The sequence below is a fragment of the Hypomesus nipponensis genome, chromosome 14 (genome assembly GCF_054491055.1).
Source record: "Hypomesus nipponensis isolate SF chromosome 14, ASM5449105v1, whole genome shotgun sequence".
NCBI classification, from domain to species: domain Eukaryota; kingdom Metazoa; phylum Chordata; class Actinopteri; order Osmeriformes; family Osmeridae; genus Hypomesus; species Hypomesus nipponensis.
The window spans coordinates 10,793,197-10,821,138 of record NC_140374.1 but is presented as its reverse complement, the minus strand read 5'-3'; the positions used below and the strand labels follow the sequence as shown (position 1 = coordinate 10,821,138).

Genomic DNA, 27,942 nt, shown 5'->3' with positions numbered 1-27,942 from the left:
TTGTGTTAGAAACGGGTTGTTTTCGTTTACTTCAGGGATCCGGAACTACAGGGAAACACTGATGGCCTCTGAAAGGACCGTAAGTATCTCTGGGTCCCATCACTGGGCTCATTCGGCCAATGGAGACTAGCCCACAACAGAGCAGTCATCAGGGAACGCTGAGAAATTTCCGGTAGGCTTGACAGTTGGCGTACGGACCTCTATTGTACGTTCTGTAGCACACTCCTTCATTCTCCTCCCATCTTCTCACACTCCTACACAGCCCCCACTTCATGTTTCATTAAGGACGCCATCATGACATCTTGCCAAGTGTCACATACCACAGTGACAGTCCCTTCACTGTGGTAATGATATGTACTCTCTGTTTAAAACAGCTTGAGCTGTTGGGTCCATACTGTGGAAGAAATTTGAATTTCCTGTGTACTTACATTATTCAATAATCAATAGAACTAGTCATTGGATATTAGTGAGTGTGTTCTCATGTGAGTTGGCTATTGATAAGAGTAGATTGTGTTTGTCAGGTTGAATAGATGTTTGGGGTCAGGAGAAAGTACTCTTGCGATGACAACAGGGATAGCTCCACCTATGATCTCTCTCTGCCCTGAAAGTGGTCATGGGCTGGGAGCTGTGAATCTCTTTCTCTGAGACTGTTGTAATGTCATTACTGCCACTATCTATGTTTACATTCGTGTGCCCTATAAAAGATGGTCCTCCAGCTTCCAGAGCTGAGAGAGACGTGATTGAGACCAAAACCTGGTGTTGTGTTGTCATTTATTGTTAGAGGTCTGGTTCTCTCACTCAATCTGCCGATTGATAATACTTCAGTGATAAAATCCAGAACTCAACTGAACTTAGTCACTCCGTTAATGAAGAGACGGACAAAACACTTTCTTCATCAATCCACAGATGACCTGGAAACAAATTCCATGTCTCTTTTGAGATCAAGGGATCGCTTCAGTGTCCTGATGGCACATCTTTAAGGGATGTCTGATGCCCCATTTTCAGCCGCCTGTCCGTAAACATGGCCTAGATTTGCCTCCAAGAAGGAACACGAAGATACTTACATGGCGAGACCCCGCACAGGACAAAAGGGGATAAGCGGTAAGCGGTGCAAAACAAGCGTATCAGCTGCACAGACTTGGGCACAGCCTAGCACCGCAGATGTTAATCTAAGATGGAGCGAAACCTATCACTCACACACACACATGTGTACACATCCCGACACACACATACACACCTTCCCGATAAAAACATGATGGAGCAGCGCAAATCCAAACACGTTAAGCTACGTAAACTAACCGTGCCTTGTCATGAGTCGACAGCTTACAAGCTTTCCATAGTGGCCAAAGAAGCAATCTAAAAAACGGGATGAAATCTATTGTCCTTTTGACTGTAACCTGACAATCTAGCTCCGGTCACGTAAACGCCTTCTTGACATTTCTGTGATAGCTGATAACAAGGGGTGACACGTATTTTTATTCAGCGGTTACAGATGTGTACCTGTGCTTTTGAGTTGTCAGTATGTTGTAGGGGTGTGCAAGTCTGAGAAATAAACTATTTTACAGACATAAAAGTAATCCAGTCATTCAGAAAAAGAGGAGTTACTGCATCTGTGGATGCCGCAAATATGCAACTATGCGTCCTAAGAGAGTTATTCCGTGCGGTGGGGGAGAAAGGTTAATTGAAGATTAGGCTAAACTACGGAAGGTGAAGTCATGGTTGGAGAGACGCAGGAGGACAATAACACTTTGAGACAGGGACAGCCACAACAGACCAAACAGAAATCACCATCATAAAAGCATCGTGCTGTTCAATATCTGTGGGTCTTTCTGCTCCACCTGCACCAGACTGGCACCCCACCCTCCCTTACTCCTGGGGTGGGTGGTGGAATCATATCCCCACCTCCATCAGAGATACTGACTGCCTCTCCACCTTCAAGAAAAGGCTAAAGACGCACTTGTTCCGGGAGTGCACTTATGAAAGATTTGTTGGATCAGATGTTGCTTTTTCACAATGTATGCTTCATGTTTTGGCTACCCGCAATGTTTGGGGCTATCTCGTTGTTTATGATCATTGACCTTTGCACTTTTTGTAAAGCTCTCTCTTGGAAGTCGCTTTGGATTAATACATGTAAATGTACTCCGCCCTTCCCATTTAATCTCTCATTTCTATTATGTCTCTATCAGCTTATGTATTTATCAGCACCACAGTGATGAATTAAGTCTTGCTAATCAGTGCTAATCAGCTACAAAGTATGATGACTGATAGTGCTGTGGACAGTAGAGGGCCAGGGTAAAGGGGGGACAGACACGGAGGCATCTGGAATGCATTAAGACTTCAAGCCAAGAGGAGGGATTCACCATTAGATTCATTAGGCAAGCTGTGAGCCTACTGTTTGTTTAGGGAACTGCATGCCTGGTCTCCCACTTGTTAGCATGATAGCTATAAATGGTAGCGCAGACACCATGGTGATGCTGGGAATTCCTGCTGTTCTAAACATGACCTTTGTGAACAGAGGTTGGGAAAGCAGTTTGCTATTAGGTGGTGACTGTGTTAAAGAATATATAAAGAATCTATCAAGTTAAGAAAAGTATCTGCCGTCAAAAGCAATTAATGGATTCTCCCTGGGTATTCATTAGGGCAAGAGGGGCAACAACAGGTTTTAAAGGGAACAAGAGACACATTTAATAAGAGAAAGAATCAAATTAAATATATTTAGAAGGAGGGGTATTTCAGCTGTAAACAACAGGGAAGCCTTCCCTAGGTAACATATAAACCGATTTCCATAGCGAAGGAATGCTGTTCTTGTTCTTCCATCTAGATCTTGACCCGGGTTCAACCATTACATGGTGTAGCACATTGTAAACCAGGCTTTACTTCAGGGCCTCTCCCTGACCCTGTCCTCCAGAGAGAGCAGAGCAGGAGCATCGCTAACATGTCATGACCTCATGTAGTCCCCTTGGTCTGAGTGCCTGTGGGGTTTTAGGCAGGCTTGCATGACCACATGCTGTGTTTAGGGCCGGCAGCGGGGAGATCGCCTCAACACCTTAGATGTCAGAGCGTGGATGGGATGAGGGCTGTTTTCACAAGGCCTGTCGACCGTGATTTATGACCCACTCCCTGGCGGAATGGAGAAAACACTGGTCTCAAACACTGGTGAGTTTCCAGATCCACGTTTTCACTTTTCAGTATCAAATAAAAGATGGATACTGCTGCGACAATTGGACACACAGGTAAAACATAACATGTATAAAGTTTGTCACACAACACTCAAAATGGCTTGCTGTTCTTTTGGAGAACACTGTCTGCACTATGAAACAGCTCTAGATCTATGTCTTTGAACAGGCTTTTGGTTCAGTGGAGCATACCTAAGCATCTAGTCCAGAACCCTCCCATACCTATGCAGTCCACACACACACATTACAGTACAATAAGAAGCACTGTATTTTGTGCATCGTGCTTCGCAGACTAGTTATCTCACTTGACGTGATTGTCATTCTGAATCAGTTCAGTGGGAGCAACTCAACAGGCCTTAATGCAGTCCTGTAGGACAGGGATTGAGCACATTGTGATGCATGCGCTTGATTTGCGGCTTCCAAATTAATTACGTTTATTCTTATCTGAGCGAAGGGCAAGGCCTCTATCTTCAACTGTGCCGTGACTGCATGCTTGCTGTTGGAGAGCGGGATGAACAGATCAACAAGCTAAGTGAGCCAACGTAAACCGCTTAAAGGTGTCCCTTTAAATAGCATGCTTGCACACTAAGCTCTCTGGCATGGTCTGCATTAAGTCTGGGAACAAAAGAGGGGGGGAAAGCAGATGTAGTCTCTCCTCCCTGAACTCATGATCCGTCCTGATAGGCGCGTAATGAGAACCAGACGAATGTTCACACCATAACACACACAAATCCCCATTCATTATTCATGGTAGATTAGCTTCTTCATTAAGGCGGCAAAGGGGAGGAGGACAACGGGGAGGGGCATGTCCAGGAAAATGTCGCTGTGGAGGAGCCACCATGAAGGAACGGTCTAACGGTCTAACCCTCTTCATTGATCCAAAGGCAGGAGAGCCAGCAGGCTCAGATATCCAGGCAAGAGGATGGGGGAGGGGCAGTCCAGCCCCCTGTGCCTTGTAGCTGTGGGTGTCGCCTTGTAATCACTGTACAATAAACATGGAGAGACACAGAAGGCAGGGGCGGACGCACCATTGAGGATGCGTCCATGCCAAGCCAAGCTCCAACTGTCAAGCCCCTAGCTATCTGCCTCCCCAGCATTATACACACAAGCTCTGGTTTCCCCACCAGGAAAATGGCTTGTCTACCAGTGTATGCTACTATATAACAATGGAATCTGTTATACGTTGGCCATAACTTTATAGGCTATAACTTTAAATCAGCTAACTCCTTCTCCTCAGGTTCTGTGCTGGTCGTTGAAGTCTATTATGCGTTTAAATGTCCATGGAACCAAACGTTTGTGTTAGTTTTAATGCTCCATTCAGCTTGTAAATGCTTATATGATCGTAACAGGGTAACTGCATGGTGTGAGACAGAGGGCTGTTACTACCAAGACTCTCAAAGTGTAAAAGCGCAGTCACTTTTAAACTGAACTGTCTACTCGGGTTGTAAAAAGATGGCTAATAGGTTGACAGAGCATGAGCATTAACTTGCTCATAGGTCGGCATTTCCCAATGCCACTGACAATTTTTATGATTGATTCCAATCCATGGTACTATATAAAACAATACAACGGGTTAGAAGGTTACTGCCAAGGGAGAAACTCTCTACATCCCACAACCTTTTCACTGGAAAAACTGAGTGGGCCGGTGAAATGTTGAGTTTGACATGCTTTATGTTTGCGTTCCAAGATTGTTGTCTCACCCCAAAAGCAATTTCTTTGTGTGTGTCAGAACACGAAGGAGTGTGTGAGCATGAAGGGTCGGTCTCTGGGAGACGAATGGCGAGTTCTATTGTGAAATGCTCTGTCTGAAACATGTTTTGTGGAGGCTGGCAAGTGAGAGAGATTACCTGGTGCTATAGAGTTCCTCTAGCACAGGGGAGGCAAGCTGAGACAGGCAGAGCCCCATCCCCACCAACCTCCATGGTGGCTGACCTGCTCAAATCCCTGCCTGGCCTCACAGAACCAGGCAACCCACCAGAGGCTTAGCCTTAATCCAGATGCAGATATTTTGACAACGAAATCTCAGCAAACTCCTTCTCTTGAAACTCATATGTTTGTTATTGATGATACCAAAGGATGAGTCACTGATCCAGGTATCCAGGGTAGGTTCACTTGCATCACCTGCATAATACAACCAAATTGAGGATGTACATATTCAAAATGATGATTCCGACAAATGATGCCACGGTGTCAACTAACCATTAGTGTTAGCGTAACAGGCAAACAACAAAAGAGACCCCTGTATGCTAGTGGAGACAGTGATATGTTATCCTGAGCGAGTGTAACAGCACAATGGCCTTGTTCATAAAGTAATTCCCTCTGACCTGTGGAAACTTGACAGAGCCACCCTGACGGACCTGAAATTCATGGTTCAGCATTTATCTAGCTTTACAGGCGTTAGGTTTATGTTTAGACAAACATAAATTGCATACTACAGTACTTGAAGTAGCCTTGTTCATTTTGCAGAGCCAGTCTGAACGTTCATTCACTTTCTCGGGACACTGACTGATAAAATGTTATACAATCAATGAAGTCAAACATTGGGAACTGAAAGCCATCAATGTGTGTGCCTACATAGTTGATACAATAAAGAAAGCACGCATTTAAGGCATAGGCTACGGTGCCTTGAACTGAGTAACAATAAATAATCATTGTAGACATTGTAGACAGGGACTGCTCGTAGCGAGAGTATTGCTGTACTAAACTGGTAGAAACATTACAGCAGTGCTGCACTACGTAAACATGCTGCTTCACCTCTGTCTAGCCGAGAACAGCCCTACTCTATAGAGCTAGTTGCGGCTGAGAGATCTGCTCTGGTCTTTCTCGCTTATCAACACCTCATCCAACACCACTGTCTGTTTAAAGTACCCCACAAAGCCCTGGGTGAGCCCCAGGCACCTCTCAACGCCCCCGGAAGACCCAGGCGAGCCCCCACACTACACTTATTTATAGTACCAGCCCCTGGGAGCCTGCTCTCTTACACTCTCCAGTAAATGGATGATCTGAGCACTCGGGTCAGTGAAGGGGGCACAGTGTCAGGGTAAACACACAGGCCTCTGTCTTTGTTTTGTTTTCTGAGGAATTCTGGTGTTTCTCACTGTGACCGGTCCTGACAGAGATGACGCACACAGCGGCTTGCAGGACTGAGGAGAAACATCCCCCTCAGGACTCGTAGCGTAACCACTCAGGAAGCTGACGACACTTACTGTATGAGAAGCTGAGGCGAGGAGTGACATCGTGTTGGGGCGCAGCTGGGTGAACAAAGACTGTCAGTAGGAGCGTCAGGGCCGGTACACAGAGCGAGGCCATACTTATTGTCCACATGGCTCCTCGATGCTGCCAGCCAACTCGCACGGTTTGCCTTTCAGGATTTTGGGGAATTCATGAAGAGCGTCTCTCCGTGTTTATTTTCCCTGTGTGTCGTTCTGGAGGTCTGCGTTGCCTGAAAGGTGGGGACCTGTGTGCAGTTGTGAAAGCAAAGTTGGAGGAAACTCCTCCTAGTGGTTGACAACACCAGGTGAGGAACAATGACCTTTGACCCCACTATGAGTCTCCCGGGACAGCCAGCCTCGTGAAATCAGCTCCGGTGCACACACCCCAGGGCTCTCCGCCGAGATCTGTAAACACACAAAAACAACATTCGTTGATATGGGTGTACACACTAACTCTCAGGGTTTCTCTCCTTATCGTGGAGCGTTTCTTGGTGAAAACATTCCGTACGCACAGACGTTTCAGCTCCAATAAAGACTTTGGCTGCAAGGTCACAGGCCGGAGTGCTCCTCGCTCTTTTGTTTCATTTCGGCTTGTGATACAAACAAGTACGTATGAGAGCATGTGGGCAGTATTGTTTTTCTTGCCTGTGGCCATGTCTGCACGTCTGTGAATGGGCAGTGTCCTCTTTCCCTCGATGGAAACAAACATGCCATTTGTCCTCTTAAAAGTCACATTAGTCAAGATCATATCTGACAGCGAGAGAGAAACACAGGCTGCCCTGACATTTAAAAACACGTCCTATCCAACCAAAGGTTACTATGGCTCTACTACTATAACGTCTCTCAAATGTGATCTTGTGATCATGAATGTGTATCATTATGGTAAGGACACACTTTATGATAAATGGCAAATTTGCTTTGTGGTAAAGCAAGCATTGTACTGCGTGAGATAAAAAAAAAAGTAATTTGATACTCTCAGGTTATCACTAGTGGGTGCGTCACTAATGTAATAGGAGTAGGCCATGGTTCTTGGAGACATCAGTTGGTATCTTGTTCAGGACAATGAAAATCTGTTCCTTTCAGGTGAGGGCTAATATAAAAGACACTATTCTGGAATGGAAACTCACCAAATCTTTGACATGATTGAATGAATGAGCAGAAATACAAAATAACAAAAGTACAGTATTAGGAATGAACTGGTGCAGTATCCTCCACCAGTGATTACTGAAAGACGACATATGGTAATGTGTTTGTTCATTGTGATTCAAATACTCTTGCAGTGCATCAAATTAATTTTTGATTGTGTCTGCTGTCTATTATAACCCACTGAAAAACCTATTAAGGGGAAATTAGAACTGAGGTTTGTGGTGGGGTAACTGAAAGGATCTAAAACCCATGGGAGAAGTCATGTGATTAAAGATGTTTGCACACAGCTTCACCAAGTCTAAAATCAATATGGATCTATAATAATAAATCTTCGTTGTGCTTGCCAAGACCAAAGTTAGACACAAACTAACCGTTCTTCCCACATCTGAAACAATGAGACATTTAAACAATTTACCACAACAAAACCAAAAGACTTACTGTATAAAGGTGTTACGTGTTGCGTATGCAAAGGGGAAGGCCTCTATACGTAGTGACAAAATTGAACTGGATACACACATCCCCACTGCATCTGCTCATCTTAATGGGGTGGTTTCAATGACTGTCGCCCCAGGGGGAGGACCTTAAATACATCCAAGGCAGGGTCAGTTACACTGGATTAGTCAATGCCAAATGCTCGTAGAACTATTTTTGACTTCTTTCCGAGGCCCAGTCAAATCACTGCTCCTGATGCTAGTGGGGACACTAAGCATCCTGGGAAAGGGGTGTGGCCGAGAGGACTAAAGGCTACACAGAGGCCAGGAAATCCATGAATGAAACAAACGTGGTTACATCACAGGGAGACAACTGCACAGCCATTTAAATCATAGCGCATGTGTTTAGGAATAACAGAGTGCAAACAGGGTGATGTGGAGTATCTCCTTTCTGAGAGAGCTACCTGTCACCATCCATACAGTACTACAATAAAAGGGTGCCTTACGAGGATATTTGTAATGCTATGACTCTGGTAGAGCATAATAAGAGGTGATAGAACTGTATCAATGTCAGAAACCCCCTAAGGTTCAGAAATCCAGAATCCCAATCCCCACCCCTGTGTGTAACCTCACAAGGGGCCCCTCTTACTGAATATACTAAATTCATTAGGATCAGGCTGGATGACTTGATGATTACATCATTTGGTAACACTTTAGAATAATGGTCCGTTGTAACAGTTTTTTTACAATCGCTATGACCGTTTTTTCAATACCTTTAACAATTTTTTTTTCTAAACTCTTAACGTACCAACACACCTACCACACACAATTGGCAAAACTGTTAATTTCATGCTCAAAATCACACATTGTAAACTAAACTCAAACACTAATTGTAATTACACAAAAATAAGAGTAAAACAACCAAATTGTTCACTTTTAGACGTGTTACTTTTGTGATTAGTAATTAATTGGTTATTCTTTCTTAATTGGTCATAGTTCACAAGTAGTTCCCAAGAGGATACATTTATTTGGTAATAACCAAATACATACCAAGGAAATACCTTTGTTGTAAAGCAGCTATTACTTACTGCTTAGTTAATCTTGGTTCCATATTAGTTAATAGGATTAAATTCGGTGTTAATGTAGAACTACCCATTACTTCCTGCATAGCTACTTAATAACAACGGACCATTATTCTAAAGTGGTACCGACCATTTTTTAAAAACAGACTCTGGCTATGGCCAAATCCCTGCCCACATTCAGAACCCAAACTGGCCAAGTTAAACCCATTTTTCTGCTAAGTTTTGTGTGAAATGTGGCACGTGATATTCAGGGACTTTGGAGAGGAAGGCTGTCGCATTAGCTGTCCCATCATTAGTCTCTCCTGTTGGTAGAGACAGGAAGCTAGGTCCCATTCTAGCAATGTGCATGGGAGGCTTTGTAAAGTTGTGTGACAGCCTCGCAAAAGCAGACTCCTTTATGTATCATGGAAGTTTGCAGAGGCACGCGGAGGGGCAAGGGGGGAAACCAGGGCGTTCGACAGCAAGATTTACAGGCAACTCCCAAACTCTTCTTTCTTCTTTATACGTTTGCCTAAGAGTGATCTCCCAAATGCCTTACTATAACTTCAAAGACAACACACCACAACCCTTTAATGGTTCTAAAAATGACCCTTACAATGAGATAAAAACTATGTGTTGGTAATAGTAACAGAGGGAAAGGGAGGTGACCATAAATCGTTCCTCCCTCACTGTTAAATTAAGTGTCGGTAAAACTCTGGGGGCAACTGGAGAACAGGCACTGGGGGAGAACAATTCATTCACAACCCAACACAGACCTATGAAGAAGTTCAATGGATACATGTTATTGTGGGGAGTGAAGTTCAGCTGATTCCTTGCTAGCCACCTCAGAGTTTCTGCGTTATATTATCTTTGGAAACGTGTTTTCGTTAATTTACAGAGCCATACAATGTTCGTGGTTGAGTGACGTGAGTTCATTCGAAATAGGGTGGTGCCTTCAGGCAAATTAGATTTAGGCATTAAATACTATCAAATGTTGCCTAATACGTTAGAGAAATTGATATTCCAGAATGTATGAATAGCCTTGTATCTTTCCCACTGTCAAAATAACTCACATAGGGGTCTGACGCACAAGAGGAAATAAGGCTTATATTTGAACAAACTGGGTAATTCCCTCTACTACTCTACTAACTCATCAGCAATTTCCTGGAATATGTATCCTGGCATAATACTAATACACAGTGTACAGTACATTGCTGCACTGCAAATTCTGTCAATGAATAGCAATAGATATGAGGTTCCGAGGCCAATAAAAAGCAGTACTTCTACAGCAACAGAAACAGGTGGTGTGACTATCAGGTTTGCCAATCGAGTGGATGGAGGGAAAAGGGGGGGGGTCAAGGTTTCATGAATTCCAATCCATGTCTGTTGACTGGAAACGTGTTGACTGATAAATAAGACCTCTCTGGCATCTCTGTCATCCGTAAACACACCTGTACACCAAAGCAGTAACACAGCTTGGGCGGCCTCCACCACCTGCTTCCAGATGTGGTCTTCAGCTGGGGACCAACAATCCCCCGTGCCCTCTTCATCACCCAACCCTAAAGGGCATTCTCTTGTGTGTATCAGCAGTTGTGTAGTCGATGTGTCTGACTGTCTGGGGGGTCGGAAATGGGAGAGGGCAGCAGTGTGTACTGTGTGAACACAGCCTCACCCACCTCCTTGTGTAGAAGATCAGTACTGACTACACTTCTGAGGCAACACTTCAGGGCTCTTTCAGTACCAGTCACCAACGTCTACAGATGCCAGGGAGCAAGAGAACAGTTATGTCCAGTGAGCTTCAGTATCGGGGTCAGAGTGATTCACAATAACAAAGCACTTTCCATAATTACCTAGCAAGATTCATCGACACATGCTTTTTTGCTTTTTTTGGAACGGGTATACAAACCCCCCCTCAGGTAACTTTGCAGCCAATCTCTGTGATGAGGTGCCTAAAGTGCCTGTGTTTGGCCCAATCCCCAGGCCCAGTTTAGAATAATTAATGGCTCATTCATCCCTGAGTGAACCATCCAGCGGTAATTATGACCATATGCTATTTCTAAGACCTTTAATTGCCTAATTAAAGTCTAATTAACTACTGAAAAGAGATAGGGGACATCTTGAACTTAAGGTTTGTGAGGGTAAAATTCATCAAGCTCTCTCCACTACTGGGACTTTTGACACATGGTCAGTAATTCTTAATTTCATCAGTACTGCTGACAAGATAAAAACCTTTAAATTTGAGGCCATCAGCCACTGAGAGGCCATTGATAGATTAATGTAATATATGGCTGTGAAAGTGGACTATTTCATTTCAGGATATTTCATCACCTGTGTCTTTGAAACCAGCATGAGTTTCTAAATCACCCAGTGCTCAAAAGTGAAAATATTTGAAATGGTATTCCATTTCATTCCATTTCCCCTCTGCGTAAATTTCCATAACAGATGTGGAGCCAGCACAAGCAGCTTGCTGATGAAATGTATAGTAGCAGTGCTGCATCTGTATCCAGGCCTGCTATCGCTATCAGCTCTGTGGAGGGTGGAAGGACGCCAGCAGGGGATCCTCTTCACAGACAGCCTTGTGCATTAATCCTACAGATGCTGAGGGTGAGGGTAAAGGGGCTGGGGGGTGTGTTTTTGCTCAGATACCTGTGAGGGGAAAGCAAAGTGGAAAGACTTCTTTGAAGCGTTTCCCAGAAATAATATGTATCTCAAAGCTTGATTAGATGTATGCATTGTTATAAAAGTGGAACAAAAAACCTGACCAAACAAATAACATTCATAGAGGTTTATCTTTCAGGGAGTGTGAACTAAGAGGGAGTGAATTGGCACTCCTCGCCTCTTCCCTTTTGCAGCCAAGATTTCTTTTTCCTGGCAATGGGGCCAAATCTCCCTGTCATGACACATCAGATTGAGTCTAAACCCAGATTAAAACCCTTTGTGTGTTGTCATGCATAACGTTTCAAAACAAAGTGGATTTATATGCTGAGATACTGAGCAAAACTATGGACATGTTAGAGGGGGAGGATCCAGTTTTTTGTCATATCAATGCTGTATTCTAAGCTGTTCTACTTTTGAGAAGTGGCCTGTCGATTTTCTGGAAGTGGCCTGATTCTTTTATTCTATGTGTTTCCTTCTGGTCACACCTACTATTGTGGCAAGCAACACCTATACTTCCGTTTCAGCGAAACATAAGGATCCAGGGCTATTTGATATGTCTTCCCTGTGTTCTATATTGTGTGAGAACAATGCTATGAGTTTAATAACAGGTGACCCTGAGAGTTTACCAACCATTGACTAATAATTCAAGTTCACATGCATTTAGTACAATTCATATGCTTTTCCCTCAATAAGCAATTGCATCAAACCTTCCCATAATTGCCCTTTTCAAGGCAACACAAAATTATAAATGACTGCATTTTTTCTTTTGTGAGATTTGATTATATGATCAACTGTATGAAAGCATGCTGTGGGTTATAAATCACCTCTTGAGATGTCCATCAACAGCTGTTGAAAGTAAAAATCCTTCCATTATTTGGGCTATAAGATTCTTTAACAGGAGGGCTGGATTCACCAAAAATACCTCATATAGTCAACCCCATCTAAAATGCTGCCAACAGGCCTAAATACTTCTAGACTGCCATGACCTTACAATAAGTTCAATTTGTGAAGTCTATATTGGAGGATATCCAACAAAATGCCAGTGAATACTGTATGAATATCAAGGCTAAATGTGACACTGATCCAGTCATTTCAAATGACTGACATTAACAAAAAGTATGCAGTCTGAATGCAGTACAATGACCCTTGAAAGGTGCCTCTGCAAAAACGTCCACGGCATGCTGTTTAAGAGATCTAACTGAGCAGTTTTTATAAGGAGTTATGCCGTCGCTGAAATACAGGTAAAGAGCTGATAAAGTCTTGGCTGTTGTAAGTAGGTCAGGCCTGTTTAAACACTTGCTCCTGTACTGCATGGCTCCAATTGTTTTGAATTATCCCACTTCTTTCCTTCTCTGTTTATTGTGTTTGAATTTTGACCCTGATAAAATGATGCCTGATAACTGTTATAACTTTCTCTATGGAAATACGCTGTATAACAGTTCAGTCCAAACTGAATGTGAAACTTTATCCCAAGTTTGACCTCAAAACACAATGATCTTGTATAGACAACATACGAACACTACATTGACCTGCAAAAACAACATTACAGATGCTTGGAACGAGACTCCCTTTTGGAAGAGTAATACAACCTGCAGTCCAGCCACCTAATCTGAAGGGCATACACTTCATTCCTCAGCCTGTAACTAGTTGAAAGACAAGCAGGCTGGAGAATGCGTTCCCAACCTCACCTTTAAATGGATTAGGATGGGATGCCACTCCTAAAAAAGCTGTAAACAAAGCAACGAGGCTGCTATCACTCGCTGTCCATAGAGAGAAGAGTTGCACGCATTCCAGTATCTTAGAGGCAAACACAGAGGCTACTGGGCAGGGTGCTGAACCCATCCATCACTGTGTAAGGCTGATAAAGCGATCAGAATGTGGTCTCCTCCTATTGCCTTCCCTCTCACACCTTTCTCACACACCAGTTGGATGGGATGAAGGGGGACGAAGGAGAGGAGACCCACCCCTCCTGCCCCCTTTTCTCTTCTCCATCCCTCCATCACCAACCTTAGGCTGTTCCTGACAGAAGTCTTTACCCCCTCATCCATCTCGGAACATGTCCTCCCCACTGCTCTGTTGTTCCTGGTGTCTACGAAAACACAGTAGCCAGACCAGCACGGCCATCGATCAGTTGCACCAAACTCTGCAGATCTCATAATATAGCGTTTCAGATTGCAGATTACGGAGGAGCAGCTCTGCTGTGAAGCCACATGTGATCTCCAAAGAAAACCCTGTGGAAACTGAAATCACATCAAATGAAAACACGGGTGGGAAAACAGCATCACCGTACCCAATACAATACACAGCAGTTGTGGTGCTTGCTCTTGTTTGTAACATAAAGAAGGAAAATGGAGATGCACAGGTCTGTGGCTGACCAGAACTTGATTACTTTAGAGAATTTGCACACAGTTAAAATGTCAGAAGAGCTTCAGAATGGTGACTCCTGAGGGTGCAGACTGCTCTCCCTTCATAGTCTGGCTGGACTCAGTACGATAAGAAGCTTCTTTGGGCTTCTGGAGGCACAGAATTTCCAGAAGCACTGTCATGAAGAAATCCCAAAGTACGTTGCAGTACAAAGATTGTTGTCGGATAGTCTTCAGAAACCAGGTTCACATTATCCATTTAAGTAAGATATGCACATTTACAGGACCAATGCAACTGTAAAGATTCAACCCTCTGAGGTAGAGGCCTGTGGCTGTTCTGGATCCTCTGTCTTGCCCCTGGCTACTGGCTCACCGTGTGTGGAGGGATGATATGGGCCCCCAGCTAACAGCTCCTTCTTGTTTTTATCTGGCAAACACACAGTCATTTTGAGTGGTCTGGATGGGAGTAGGGGTGGGTCCCCTATGTGAGGTCTATGGGAGGGTGTTTGCCCTCCACATTCAGTGACCTCACTTGTAGAGATCAATGACGGGCTGCACATTCCTGAGTATAAAGATTCAGAGGTTACCAAGGCGTCGGCATCCTAGTTATCCGAGCCATGTAGTGAATCCTTTGCAACACAGATATTTAGGGCAGATTCCAATCAATGGCATCCACCATCCTAGACAACCAGGTTTGACCCTTGAGGGCAGCTTGGCTTGAAGTCCATCGGAGGGCAAGGTCTTATCACTCAAATGGTTATCCTGTTAGACATGCAATCCCAATAGATTTGTGGTTTACTATGTCCTCTATGTTAACATGTGCATTATCAATTAGTTACATTTATTTTTTATTTTTTACATTGTATATTAAAATGTTCCTTTGATCATTGAGCAAATAGTTTGAAACTCTGATCGCTTGCTCTAGTTAACCAAACAGGCATAGGATGGGGATTAGCAGTATATCAGATGACAGTGCAGCTGTAGAGGTACACAGGCAAATCTCCTCACTGTGCAGTAGGTGTGAAGTCACCATTTGGACTGCATTAAATATCAGCCCTGATCTTGGTGTCAAAAAGCACAATTTGGGTAGTTGTTGGAGGCTCGTGGCTCTGGATCTGCACCAGTTGGTTAATGAAGAACAGAGTGACCATCTGCAATATGATCAGTCATATTGCACTCTTATTAACAGTCATATTGCACTCTTATTTTATATTACATCTTATTTTATATTTTAGATCTTATATTGTATAGTATTGTTTTAGAATTATTTAGACTGTACTTTTACTACTTTTTATATTTAAGATACTATAGGTTTATTGTATGCACCCTTCCTGCCACAGAAAATTCCTTGTTTGTGTGAACTTACATGGCGAATAAAGCTAATTCTGATTCTGATTCAAGAGGCTCCTTGAAATACTTCCAGCCATTGTTTGCTGTGAGAGGCCCACACAGGAGAGCGTGTTAGATTCAATCAGTCCTGACACGTCCACACAGAGGCCTGGGCCCTGAGACGGCCTGGATGCATGGAGGTGGGAGCTGATATCATGGAGAGATGAGAGTGAAATGATCTGATCCAGGAAAGCCTCAGTGATCTTAAAGAGCCCACAGAGCACAACATCCTTTGCCAGCTTTACCTGGTTTCACAACTTTGGAAGTCAAGGCTTGTCTGCTGCTACGTCACCAAACAGACGGCTTGGATTGCATCAATGCCAGTGAGGAATGAGCGGGATAAGACACGACTAAGACCAACAATTTGTAAATTCAACGAAAGTCAAATAAAGTGTGGCTATGAGTTTTGGAAAAAAAGAAAAAAATCGGAGATATTATTAAAGTAAATCAATCACGAAGATTATATTGAGAGTAGTCAGTACTAGAGTAGCTTCAGGTTTAAAAAGAGACTCACAGTCTAATCCTAATCCTAACATTTTGTCTACAAATGTTAACTCAACTGATCAGAGGAAGAGTAGGGAAATGTATTTCAAGAAGACATACCTCAGACAATGAGCATCTTTCTGTAGAAATGTAAGGCAATTTCACAAACATTATCCCCTGAATATATTTTAGGTTATAGAAGCATAAACATTCCATACTAGACAGTTCTGTTTCTCAGTAAAATAAAAGTGTTCTTTTAGTTTTGAAGACCAAATAAATTCATATGTGCTAAATGTAAGCCCGCAAACTGTTACATTTACATACTCCAAGTCCAAATAAGTGTGGGAACAGTGTTAGTCAAGCTAAAGCAGAGCCTCTTTGAGAGGCAGCATGAAGATATCTTAGTGACCTGAACCAATCAGACCATACGCCCTCTCTTCTGTCGACCATCGCCGGCAGCAGTGGGGAGAAATGAGCATCAAAGTCAACAGTGTTAGTTCCTGTGAGCTGCTACCTGCATGCTAAGCAGCTTCACCCTGCCAGATGTCTGCCCCAACACCATATCTGTATCAGTCTCCCAGTCTGCCCAGGTGCTGGTGGACACCTGCCAGAGGGGATGAGAGGATGCTGGGCCTGCCTCCCACACACTGCAGAAAGCCACAGCGATGGGATGTTTTGTTTATTTAATTTTTATACAGAAGATGTTTTGCACTGTGTCTCAATATATCCCATCTTTGATCCACTCGGATGAATTATTCAGCCTAGAGTGTACTGTCCGGGACTCTCACCGAAATCATGCTTGCGATGGGTTACTCGCTTTCACGACAAGAAGCTTTTAGACTGTTGCTGTCTGACCGTCAGAGCTCCACTTCAGCTCTGTCTCTCTCTGTTTAGAGTGTTTAATGTACTGTATACCGGTGGCAAAGCATTAAGCAAAGAGGTATCATGTTATCATGCTGTGAAACAGTTAATTATCTGTTTGCATGCAGAGACTGAAATTGATTACGGAGGGAAGAGACATCGTGTGCCAAGTTTTCTTAATTGTGTCAATAGTTATGTGCTAATCTAATACAAGACTAACTGAAGTCATGGCCTGTCAGCATTACCATAAAAAGGGATTTTGGGGGTTTGGGCAAGGGGTAAAAATATTTGGAGGGGTGTGTCCTAACCATCCAGTTAGATGTCAGGTAGAGGGCAGAGAGAGAAGAGGAGAGCAGAGAGCTGTACATGTCCTCTATTCATTGGACAGCAATACATAGAGGAAGACAGAGAGGAGAGAGGAGAGAGGAGGGGTGGGGGAGTAGGGTTGCACTGGGACCTGCACACTCCTCATCCACTAACTCACATATTCCTCTGTTTGGGCATTCCAGCTATGCGTGACATGCTCATATCCCAGCATCCCTTCCTGCCTGTTCTTCACTGTGGTCATCTCCCACTCCTAGCTCTGTGAACGGGACAGCTAAACACGTCACACTATACTCTCTATTACCATCAGTCAAGGTTATGAAAGTACAGTGTATTTCAGCCATGTAATATCAACACTTTATGCACTTTTAATCGAAGGGTCCGGTTCCATAGAAACCCAATGAATCTAGTGTCTTGGTTCAATCAAGTAAACAGGGGTTTGTTTACAGAGAGTAAGCATGCTCTGATCAGTGGGCAGTAGTAGTCTGTATGGGAAGGTCAGTAGTGCCTTTGGTGGACTAAAGAAGCCAACCTGGAATGTTGAGAGATATGATATCACCACAGAAGGGAAGGAACACCCTGCCAACACTGACTCCATTACTATTCTCACGTTGGTGTCGCAAACGCCACGCATGCAAAAACACACAGGCGCAGTTTCGACGTGTACCGCTGTGTTCATTTTTACCGCACACATTTACAGAGTGAGAGAGAGGTACAGACATCCACATTCCGCCGGCCCTGTTTAAAATAGCAGCGTGTAATGTGTGTAACATGGACATGCCAGAAGAACAGGTGTGAAGTGGAGGGTGACTGACGCCGACCTCTGAAAAGACAATTTTGCGTTTCTCATGCGGACGCGCTAAGAAACGCTGATGCAAGCGTCCACACATTCCACACGTTTTCTCCTAACGATTCTGCGAGTGTACTTGAACAATAAAGATCCACGCAACCCTAGACACCTAGTCCACAGGCGGAGTGTTTTTATGCGCGTCTCCCAAAGGTTGAAAGGCCTGTCTGAGGGGGGTCTAGGAGACAGGCGAGCAAACACAGCTTCCTGGCTTAGTTCCATGTCCACAATCACTTCCCACATCTCATCGCTGCTTGAACTGGGAAAAACACAAGAGGCTGCTGTGCTCCCAGAATGATTGTTTTTTTAGTTCCCATCAGTAAACTTATAGTAACAGGACTCCTGGAAGGCCCTAGTTGAACCATCGGGTTATAAGCGACTGGCCATTCTTTGGCCGATCCTCTTGACTTCCCACGCCGACAGTCAGCAAACTGCATCATATTCACTGGCATGAAGTGCCATATGACAGAAGGGATCTGTTCACAGACATCTTATCTAGAGAAGTGTTCTACTAATAAAACGCGGAATACAACTGAGGTAGAGCAATGTGAGAGCTGAAGTTTGTTTGCATTCCTTGTTTTACTACTGCGCTGACCTCATTTCGTGGTTAAATCCCACAAAACAGGGCAGGGCTCAAACACAAACTCAGTTTGCACACAGGTAGTCACTAGTCACCTGTCAAAAGATAAAAGAAGTGGAATCAGTGTAACACACACACACACACAAAAAAAAACAGATCCTGGGATATGATTGGACTATGATTGGAAACATATGTCTGAGTGTGGCTGGGGTATAGGGGATTATGCCAGGCAAGGATACTCCACTGTGATGTATCTCTTCTAAGCCTTTTTTCTCTGGGAAATCACTAATCTGTTGCAGGTTGTCCAGGGCTGTAACAGAGTGGGGCATCAGCCCATCAGGCCACAGGAGAACTGTTATTCATTCTTGCTTTGTGGCCCTTTAGCTGCTTATGAGAGGAGCAGCACATCAAATGCCTGGCCTGCCATTGTTCCGAACAACAGCTGGGTGTTACAGAAGTATATATCATTTAGGCCAACTTTAGGCCTGTTTAGGACAATGATGGTCCAGCACGGATAAATATCTTGTTTCTATTATTCTGAACACTCCTATAAGACTCTACAGTATGCTGCATAATGACATTTCCATCTGTTTTGGGATGCTAGAAGTGACTTGCTGGTGACTGGAGTTGTATTGATATAGCAGGCACCGTCCTCTACCAACGAGCCAAACTCATTCTGACAGCGTCATACAGGCAGTTCCATTGTCAAGGCCCTGGTACCCAGAATGCCATTGCCAGCTGTTGTTTTTGCGGATCAGACCCAAAAAAACAAAGGGCCAAGGTCATCCGTACTGGACAAGCTTTCTCCAAGCAAATCAAAGTCCGACAAAATCAACAAGTGTCCTAATAGGCCCAGACTAGAAAACAAATTGCTCTCTTTGTAAAAAATAAAATAAAAAAAACAAGAAATCCATCATTCCGCCCCCTCCACAGTGAGAAGAACTCCCCTTTGTTCGTCAAAGGCATGAATGTGCTTCTTTATTCAGATTCTGCAACAGTTTCTGTGTTTGTTATATGCTCGTGCTGTGTGTCTATTCAACCAGGTCCTTAGCTAGAAGGACTAGGCTACTGCTGCTCTCCTGTCCAGCTGTCCATTCCCATACTGCAGGATCCACCCACAAGATCACATGAGCTGGCCTTAGGAAGATGCCCCGAGTTCCTCATGCCACACAAACCACACAATCATCGTGTTCCAGTCACAGTATGTACAGTGTTGTGCAGACAGATGACAGTTTCATGATACAAATGGATGACATCTGATACACATGATCATCTAAACCGCTTATCTGAGTTGTAACCCACCTGTTTCTGAGTGAACCTCACACTGAGGCTAAATTCAACAGTCAGGTGCTTGGAAACCCATATCTTTATCAGAAAAGACGGCTTCAGAGCACAATAGCAGTGAGTCCGATTCCGCTCTCTCAACCACTCCTCCTCTAACACAACGGCAGCCAAAAGGAGGACACAGTTGCTCAGCAGAGAGACGTTTGAATCCCAGACTAACACCTGCAGCCCCTGACCTGCACTTGTTTTGCCAGCCCCACATCCTCAAACCCTGACTTCCTGACATCCCAAGCCAGACCACCACAACCATCCTTCTCCACTTACCAACAACCGCCAAAAAAGCCCAGGCATAACCACAGCAACACAGTCTTGGCCGTAAATTTTGTTTCTGCTCTTTTCCCTTCGTTCAAAAAGCCAATTTTACCACATGCCTCGGAGTTCACTGGAAGTTCTCGTGCAGGGACAGGATATGTGTGCACTGGCTGCCACATTCACTCACTCCTATCTGCAGAGAGAGGCCCCATTCCCAGTCACACGCTTGCCTTGCCCTGAGTTCTGGCCTGGCTGGAAAGAGCTGGAGCTCTACGCCATCAAAGCCAGAAAGAAAACCGTGGCTCTCCTACAGATACTGACTCAACTGACACCCAACTTCAGCCTATTTCAAATACACCCTGATGAAAAGCTGGGGTTTTCAGAAGAAATAAAAAACTGACCAGGCTTGATCAAAAAGACAACATGTCTTTAAGAAAAGGCGTACCAGAGTGGTCTCTTTAACAATCCCTTTTGCCCTGCTATCACCTTGTGATAAAAACTTGGAGAGGAAGAGAAAGAGGCTGTCTCATGTCAGCACACACTTTGCCCTGTGTACTGGACAGAAAGACAGAGAGAGACAGAAGAGACAAAAAAGAGAAAAGAAAGAGAAAGGGAGGCAGAGAGAGGAGAGAAAGAGGGAGCAGAGCAGTACCAATAAACCGTAGCAGACACCCTGAGCTGCCCATAGGGCTTCCTGCTCCAGCAGCAAAATGATAGGACAGCAGTGTCGTCATCTTACTAGGTAACCAGAAGCCCAGGACACTCACATCAATGATTAACACAGCCAGGGCAAAGCACAGTAAATGAGTGCACAAGAGCAGCCTATCTAGAGGTGTGTGTGTGTGTGCGTGGGGGGGGATTGTACTCACTCTCTCTCAGCACTGGACCACAGCTATCTTAAAAAATACAACAATTTTCTTTCTCTTGAGTCAGAAGAAGTTCACTTGGGGAAGAGCAGGCGGATTATCCAACGTAAAGCAGGTACGGTTTAAAGCCCTGGCTGCCTGCTCTGTGTCTGCGTCCTCTCTCTCTCTCTCTCTTTCTGACTGTCAGACACGCTGTCGTAGTACAGACCTGCCTCCCTCTGGACACAGGCCCCTCCCCCTCACAGTCTGTCAGCGCGAGAGAGAGAAAGAGAGAGGGAGGGGGGCTGAGGGAGACAGACGAGAAGGCTGGATACACACCCACACAATCACCCTGACTCAGTTTTCATTTCTGTATCTATATACAGTATGTGTGTGGGGAATAACCAAGTAGACTAGTACTTCCAGTTGACAACAATTTGAACATTTTGGAGTTGCATCAAGACCCTTCTATTTTCACTTTTGCATTTGAAATGAGTTCTGAAATGTCTATAAATGAAAAATGCTTTTGTGCACTTAAATATTTTTGCTTCATAACTAAAACATTACTTGGACCTTTCTCGTGGCATCTTTCAATATATCCAAACTTCAACCTCAAAGTTTCAGCCTGCTAAATATCAAATGTATAATTTGAAGCACATAACTGTCTTATGGTAAACTGTATGGCTAACTTACCGATGGAAATTGGGAATACTAGGATAATTAGTTATGTTATGCAGGGTATTCATTGACAAGCAGCAGGCACTATGACCTCAGAAGTGGATTGTCTATCTTTAAGATGAAGAAAGAGAGTCTTGTGTCCTGAAGTAGGTTCTACAATAATACACACTGCACAGGGAGCTTTCAGTTTAGTGTTCAGGGACACGAACAGTGACGCTAACAAGACTCTATGGAAATTTCATTCAGAACTAAGAGACCATTTCATATACTGAAAAGGGGCCACTGTCTTCATGTGAAACTAGACACTATCCATGCTAAACAGACCCAACTTTGATTGGCTCTCTGTTGCCAATGCCATTAGTAGACTTTACCATTCTTGAGAGGTTACCTCCGGAAATGCGTACATCTGAAAACTTATCAAAAAACACACACACACATATATATATATATATATATATATATATATATATATATATATATATATATATATATATATATATATATATATATATATATGCCCTAACCCTAACCTTCTGTGTATATTTTAATTATCAACTGAATCCTCATTTTTAAACTTAAAGGTGCACTGGCTACTGGAGAAATACAACATTTTTCACCAATAACATTTTTATTAAAAACCCATTTAAAAGCAGGGATAAGCATTACCCAATATGAACACAGAGGTGTAAAATAGCAAGTCGTTGAGAGTCAGAACTGCCCGTGGCTAAAATAGCATGCTAATTATATACTTTGGGAACTGCTAAGGAGGCAGACGGAATGCCAGGTTTGGAAGCGTCAGGAGTTGGAATGCCAGCTCTGGGCATGTCGGTGAGAGGGTACAGAGCTGAGATGCCTTCTTGGTCACATGAGGACTACTACCGGAGCGGCAAGGCCACTTAGCAGATGTCTTGTTTACTGTCACTGGGAGCCGGCTGTGACGTTGGCCTGTCAGCTTTGTTGGGAAAGGAGACCTCGGCACAGCGCAGCACACACCTCTGATAACACATGCCTGTCAGACTGCTGAGCTGGAGCACTTGTCGTAGCCTCGCAGACGCTCCAACGTAAACAGTCTACAGAACAGAAGGAAGTCTGGTGTAAGTCTAAATACGCGGATCAGGCTTGTCAAACAGAAGTGGTGATTGGTGGTCTTTTTATTGCCTCGGAACCCCTTGATTTCTAACACCCTTCAAGGTTGCTTCTTGTTAGCATATCCTGCTGACAAAATATAGACAGGTATACAAAAACTGTTATTCACTAACTGTTTCAAAAGATTTGAAAGGCAATGGTAAATTCTCTTGAACTCCTTGGCTCACGAGGTCCTGACACAAGAAAACTGGCAGACAAGTTGGTAGGGAACTCTCAAATGCTTTCATTTTAGTGAAATATCCACGCTCATTTATTCGAGCATCCTCTAGTGTATACCACGCCCAGAAAGAAAAGCTGACAGGTCCATTCAAACAGATAGATTACAGACAGTACGCTTATTCAACCCTTTGCGATAAGGCTGCTAGTTCCATGTTGGCCTAATGGGGAACACCCAGGATAGCAGGTTACCAGTTGAACTACTGGGGGTTAGCAGGTACAGTAGCAGTTCAGTGACATCACATCTGTCTCCAGGGCCTGTCATTTAATATTTCAGACCACATCCCCTCTCCTAGCTTTGGCTTTCAATGACACAGTGTTAACAAGTGTTATGTGGCAACGTGAAAGAACACAGATATTTTTATCATGATGTGATTGATGCGGTGTGAAGGTGTTACAGACAGCTGTGGAGAACCCTCTCCATGTCACATGGCTTCCCTCTCTCCATCTCACCTTTTCCTTGGCAGCAATAGATCATCAGACCAGTGCTGTCACGGAGGCATCCAAGAAGGTAAAATTCTGCCCCCCCCCCCCCCTCCGAGTAGGGTGCATCCCTGCACAAGATCTTAGACTGTACATCCAGTTCATCAAATTCAGACAAATTGATGAAATTATAAATGTACGCACTGGAGCGTGATTTATTTCGAAGAACATCCTCAACAAAGTTATAATGGCTCAATGATCATGCCCTCTGTAGGCTGAAAATGAAACTGCAGGCAGTACCGCATTCTTTCACCTGACCTCCCACTCAGTGCCACTCAGTATCGGGAAGGAAATCTTAGTTTCACAATTAGAAAGCAGGACTAACTAGAATGGATGAGTCAATCACATCCGCACACACAAACACCACAGTTCCCTCCTTTCAATAATTACGATTTCCTGGGTCACTTGATTCACTTGATTGGTTCGCTTCGACGCAAGTTTTCCACCTCACTTTTTCAACATCTCAGCAGTGAGACAGATAGCGCTACAAGGTAGACAATTGTGTTTGACAATAACCCAATACAAACTGTACTGGCTACAGCTGCCACTTACTGTACAATAAATTATTGCTCAATTGATAAATAAGATATTGGGGTAGATAAGAATTTCCAACTTCCACTGGTTGAGGTTAATACGATTCTGTTGCAACAAAATAGTACTTGTGAGTGACAATGTGTCACATTGCTTTAGGTAAGTGACTCATCATAAGCCCGAAGCCTGACTGAATAGTCATTCCTGATGTGGCTTAACACAGACTGTGTCACACAGGCAGGTGACTGGGGAATGTACAGGATGCTTAGTCCACTCCTACACTGCTTGTTGTATGAATGGCTCAAATTGTATTGAGCCATTCTGGCTTTCTCTCCAGGAAGTTATCCCCCTGGGTTGTGTCAACATTACCATGTGACATCAGTCAGGTGTCACAACTTCCTCACTAGTCACATTTGAGTTGAATTACAGTTGTCTTTCTGAGAGAGGAACTTTATTGGCTGAATGCCATCTGGCAAGTTGGACAAGCCAATGGTTATGGTAATCTGAACGAGTCAGTCCTGTGTCCTTTCATTACACTACCTACTGCATGCCCCTCTCCTCTGTCGCCCAAATGCTATGTCACTCCAGTAAGTCACCAGCCTTAAAAACGCTGCTGTTCTCTTTCATCAGTCATGTGTTCACCACAGTACGTTCTCTCTCTCCCCTCTCTCTTCTCTCTCTCTCCTCTCTCTCTCACTCTACTTCCTCTTTCTCTCCCCCCTCTTCCACTCTCCCCCTTTACTTCTCTTTCTCTCTCTCTCTCCCCCTTTCCTTCTCTATCGCTCCCCCTCCCCTCCCCCTCCCCCTCCCCTCCCCCTCCCCTCCCCTCCCCTCCCCTCCCCTCCCCTCCCCTCCCCTCCCCTCCCCTCCCCTCCCCTCCCCTCCCCTCCCCTCCCCTCCCCTCCCCTCCCCTCCCCTCCCCTCCCCTCCCCTCCCCTCCCTCTCCCCCTCCCCCCAAGCTCTCGTCTGCTCCTCAGGTGGCCCTCCACGTCCATATCAAAGGCAACAGCAGCTCCCTTTCATGTCCCGCTACTTTAACCCTGCTGACGGCATGTAACAGTATCGTGTGACATACCGCTTCGAACGTAGAGGGAAATTACAAGACATACAAATGATTCTTAAACGTTTGAAGAACGCGTATGGAAGAGAGGTGGGATGGAGACATCCCATCCCAACTTGAAGGGTGTCATTTGGAATGTGAGTTGGGGCTGCTAGTGCTGAGGCTGGGGTTAGCTCTACAGCTGCTGGTTGCTGGCTGAATCGAAGATGTAAAGAACAGGAGAGGTGAAGGCTTGATAGAAGGGCTGGGGAGCCAGTTGTGCGCCACAGCCATTGGATGTGTCTGATACAGGCCAGGCCTGTGGGGGCAACCCTAATAAATTCAGAATCATGATAATGATTCTTTCTCCTCTGAACAGACTCAAATGTTTAGCAACACTCTCCAAGAAGCTAATGTAGTTAAGAAATCTCTCTGAAGGATGAAGTTTACATTTAGATTTCATTCAAGATCTGCTTGTAAAATATCAATTAGACTCTGTTGGGGAACAAGAGAACTGAAAGGCTATTTACTACTATACAGCAACAGCGTACACAACTCTACAACATGTGAGGCATTTTCTCAGCCTCTTAATTGAAAGGTATTTCCATAAGTCTATTTATGGGTTAGCCACTTTCCCAAGAGCAGATTTACTCAAAACACCTGCTGCCGTGCTTCTATATTTAGTGAACAAATCAAGTTCAATGAGCAAACATCTTCGTTTAGAAAACCTTCTCCTTTGAGGATGAGCAGGAGTGATCAACATGACGGTAGGGAGCCCAGCTCAATAGTGTCCTCCTCATATCGGCCTGGATTAGCTTGAGGATGTCACCACCACAGGCGTATTCTGCTCTGTGAAAACTGCCAGGGAAAGCAATCTGAGCTAATATATATCTGTTTAAAATAACACTTTAATGGGCACTCAATTGGTTCACTCCTGGTTAACATCACTTTGCCCGTCAGGCAATAAAAATGAAGGTTAAAATGACAAGTAGGACTCTGCCTCTTAATTTGAGCTGTCTATTGCATATACTGAGGTTATGGTCTTTTCTCTTGCAAGGCAAAAGAAGGGGATCTGGCAATCGGCCCAAGGATATTGTGCATGGTGTCTGTTTTGTCTCTAGGAACCAATTACCTTCACTGTAAATATGACCTCTTCCCTATGGGGAAATCATAAAAGTGACCCCCCAAAAGAACCACATGATTTCACCTGACCAACCAAAGCCACTGGCTCCCTGCTGTCTTCTACACAAAGGACTCCAGCTTCCAGGTTAGTTTTAGGGTACAATTAATTATGATCAATTAACTCACCACCACATAAGGAAAATGATAGCACTCGTGCCTGCATTAGTGACGAGTCTCTATGATAAGCAATTAAAGGTATTTCATGTATGATAAAACACGTGTATGAATGGGGTAAAGGTATTCTACACTGCTGATATAACAGGAAAAAAGTGATGGATGAATTAGTTATGAATATCTCCACATGTAGACAAGACATTAAATATTGACATTGCTACTATGGTACTATAGCTTACACAGGGCAACCACATCTAATTCCTAGGCTAATTTCAAAATGAGAAAGTCACTGACGCCACCGTGCAAAACGTTCTAATCATAGTTTTTCTGTGATACTGATGACGTAGGCACTTTGAGACGGAGCTTCTTCCACTTTTAGAAGAAATCACTTGACCTAAATGAAGACAGAAATCTTGTTGCTGATTATCTCTCATGTACACGCCCTAATTCTATAGAATCAAAATCATTCACAGATGTTATACATTTAACATAAAACGACTGTGTTTAAGAATAAAACAAAGGTCAATCAAAGTAAAAATACCAACTAAGTGAGGTAAATTCAAGATTTGAGGCGCATATTCAGTTATCTTGTCTTGTCTTGCTCTTTTCAAATGAAGCTGAGATAATTGAGCGGAAAAACAGCTTACTGTAATCCTTAGTGAAATCTGCCATGGAGAAAGGGGCTCACCTTTACCAGGAGACATGCTGATTTAGGTCTAAAAACCGAAGTCCTTCTCATCTCAACCATGAAAACCAACACCTTACTATATGCACACACAGGAAGCCACAGGGAGGATTCAATCTATTGCCATAGCAGCCAGCGCTGCCACGTCGAGAAGCTTTCAACACCCAGACCCATTCACTGAGCAGTTTAGTGGACACCAAACCAGCCTGGTATTGCTCCAATCGCCTACCTTATCTTCCCCACTAGTAACAATGCATTTCCTTTGTCATGAACCAGATGAATTACCTTCACCAGAAGACAAGGTCTTGCAGAAGCTCAGTAGCAGCAGCTCTCGCGGTCGGCTGGTGACAGGAGGAACAGAAGCTCTGCAGGGATCCCCAGAGGTGCCCAGGGCTGCAGCTGAACCAGCACACAGCCACACACACACACGCACAGGCGGAGGCAGACAGACACAGCCACTACCACCAGCACCGGCAGCAGCAGCTAGTGAATAGGGGAGGGGTAGAAATCAAAAGCAGGAGAGGGGGGTTGCTCTATCAGCAGCAAGGCGCATTACATCATAGCTTGATCCTGTGGAAGGCTGGGGGAGCAGGAGAGGGCTGCGGGAAGGAGGTCCCTGCAAGACTATTCTCCACCCCTCACCAGTCTCCACCCCTAGCAGGCTCTCCACATGACATTGTTAATTGCTGGTTGGCTTAATTACAAAAGGCTGATCATTCCAAAACGATCCCACAATCAACACTGTGGTACAGCTGGATGCTATGGTATTAACAATTCTGCTGTAGCCGTTTTTGCTCATAACTCCTGTCTAAATTAATATGAACATTTGAACTGTGTATCTAGACAGTCCATATTGCAAGACTGTGTGTACTGTATATGTGCGGATATAAGTCTTC

The 27,942-nt window shown here is 44.1% G+C and overlaps 1 protein-coding gene across 1 annotated transcript in view; it reads right to left on the bottom strand.

Annotated features, from left to right (window-relative positions):
- The window catches only part of sema4ba (sema domain, immunoglobulin domain (Ig), transmembrane domain (TM) and short cytoplasmic domain, (semaphorin) 4Ba), a 36,988-nt gene extending 15,832 nt beyond the window's left edge, over positions 1-21,156 (bottom strand). Inside the window, exons 1-2 of the mRNA XM_084671977.1 lie at positions 20,997-21,156; positions 6,383-6,793 (exon numbers count right to left, since the gene is read on the bottom strand). Of these exons, the coding sequence (XP_084528103.1) occupies positions 6,383-6,500 (118 nt within the window). The 5' untranslated portion in view covers positions 6,501-6,793; positions 20,997-21,156. The remainder of the gene's footprint in view (positions 1-6,382; positions 6,794-20,996) is intronic.
- Between the last annotated feature and the right edge of the window lie 6,786 nt (positions 21,157-27,942).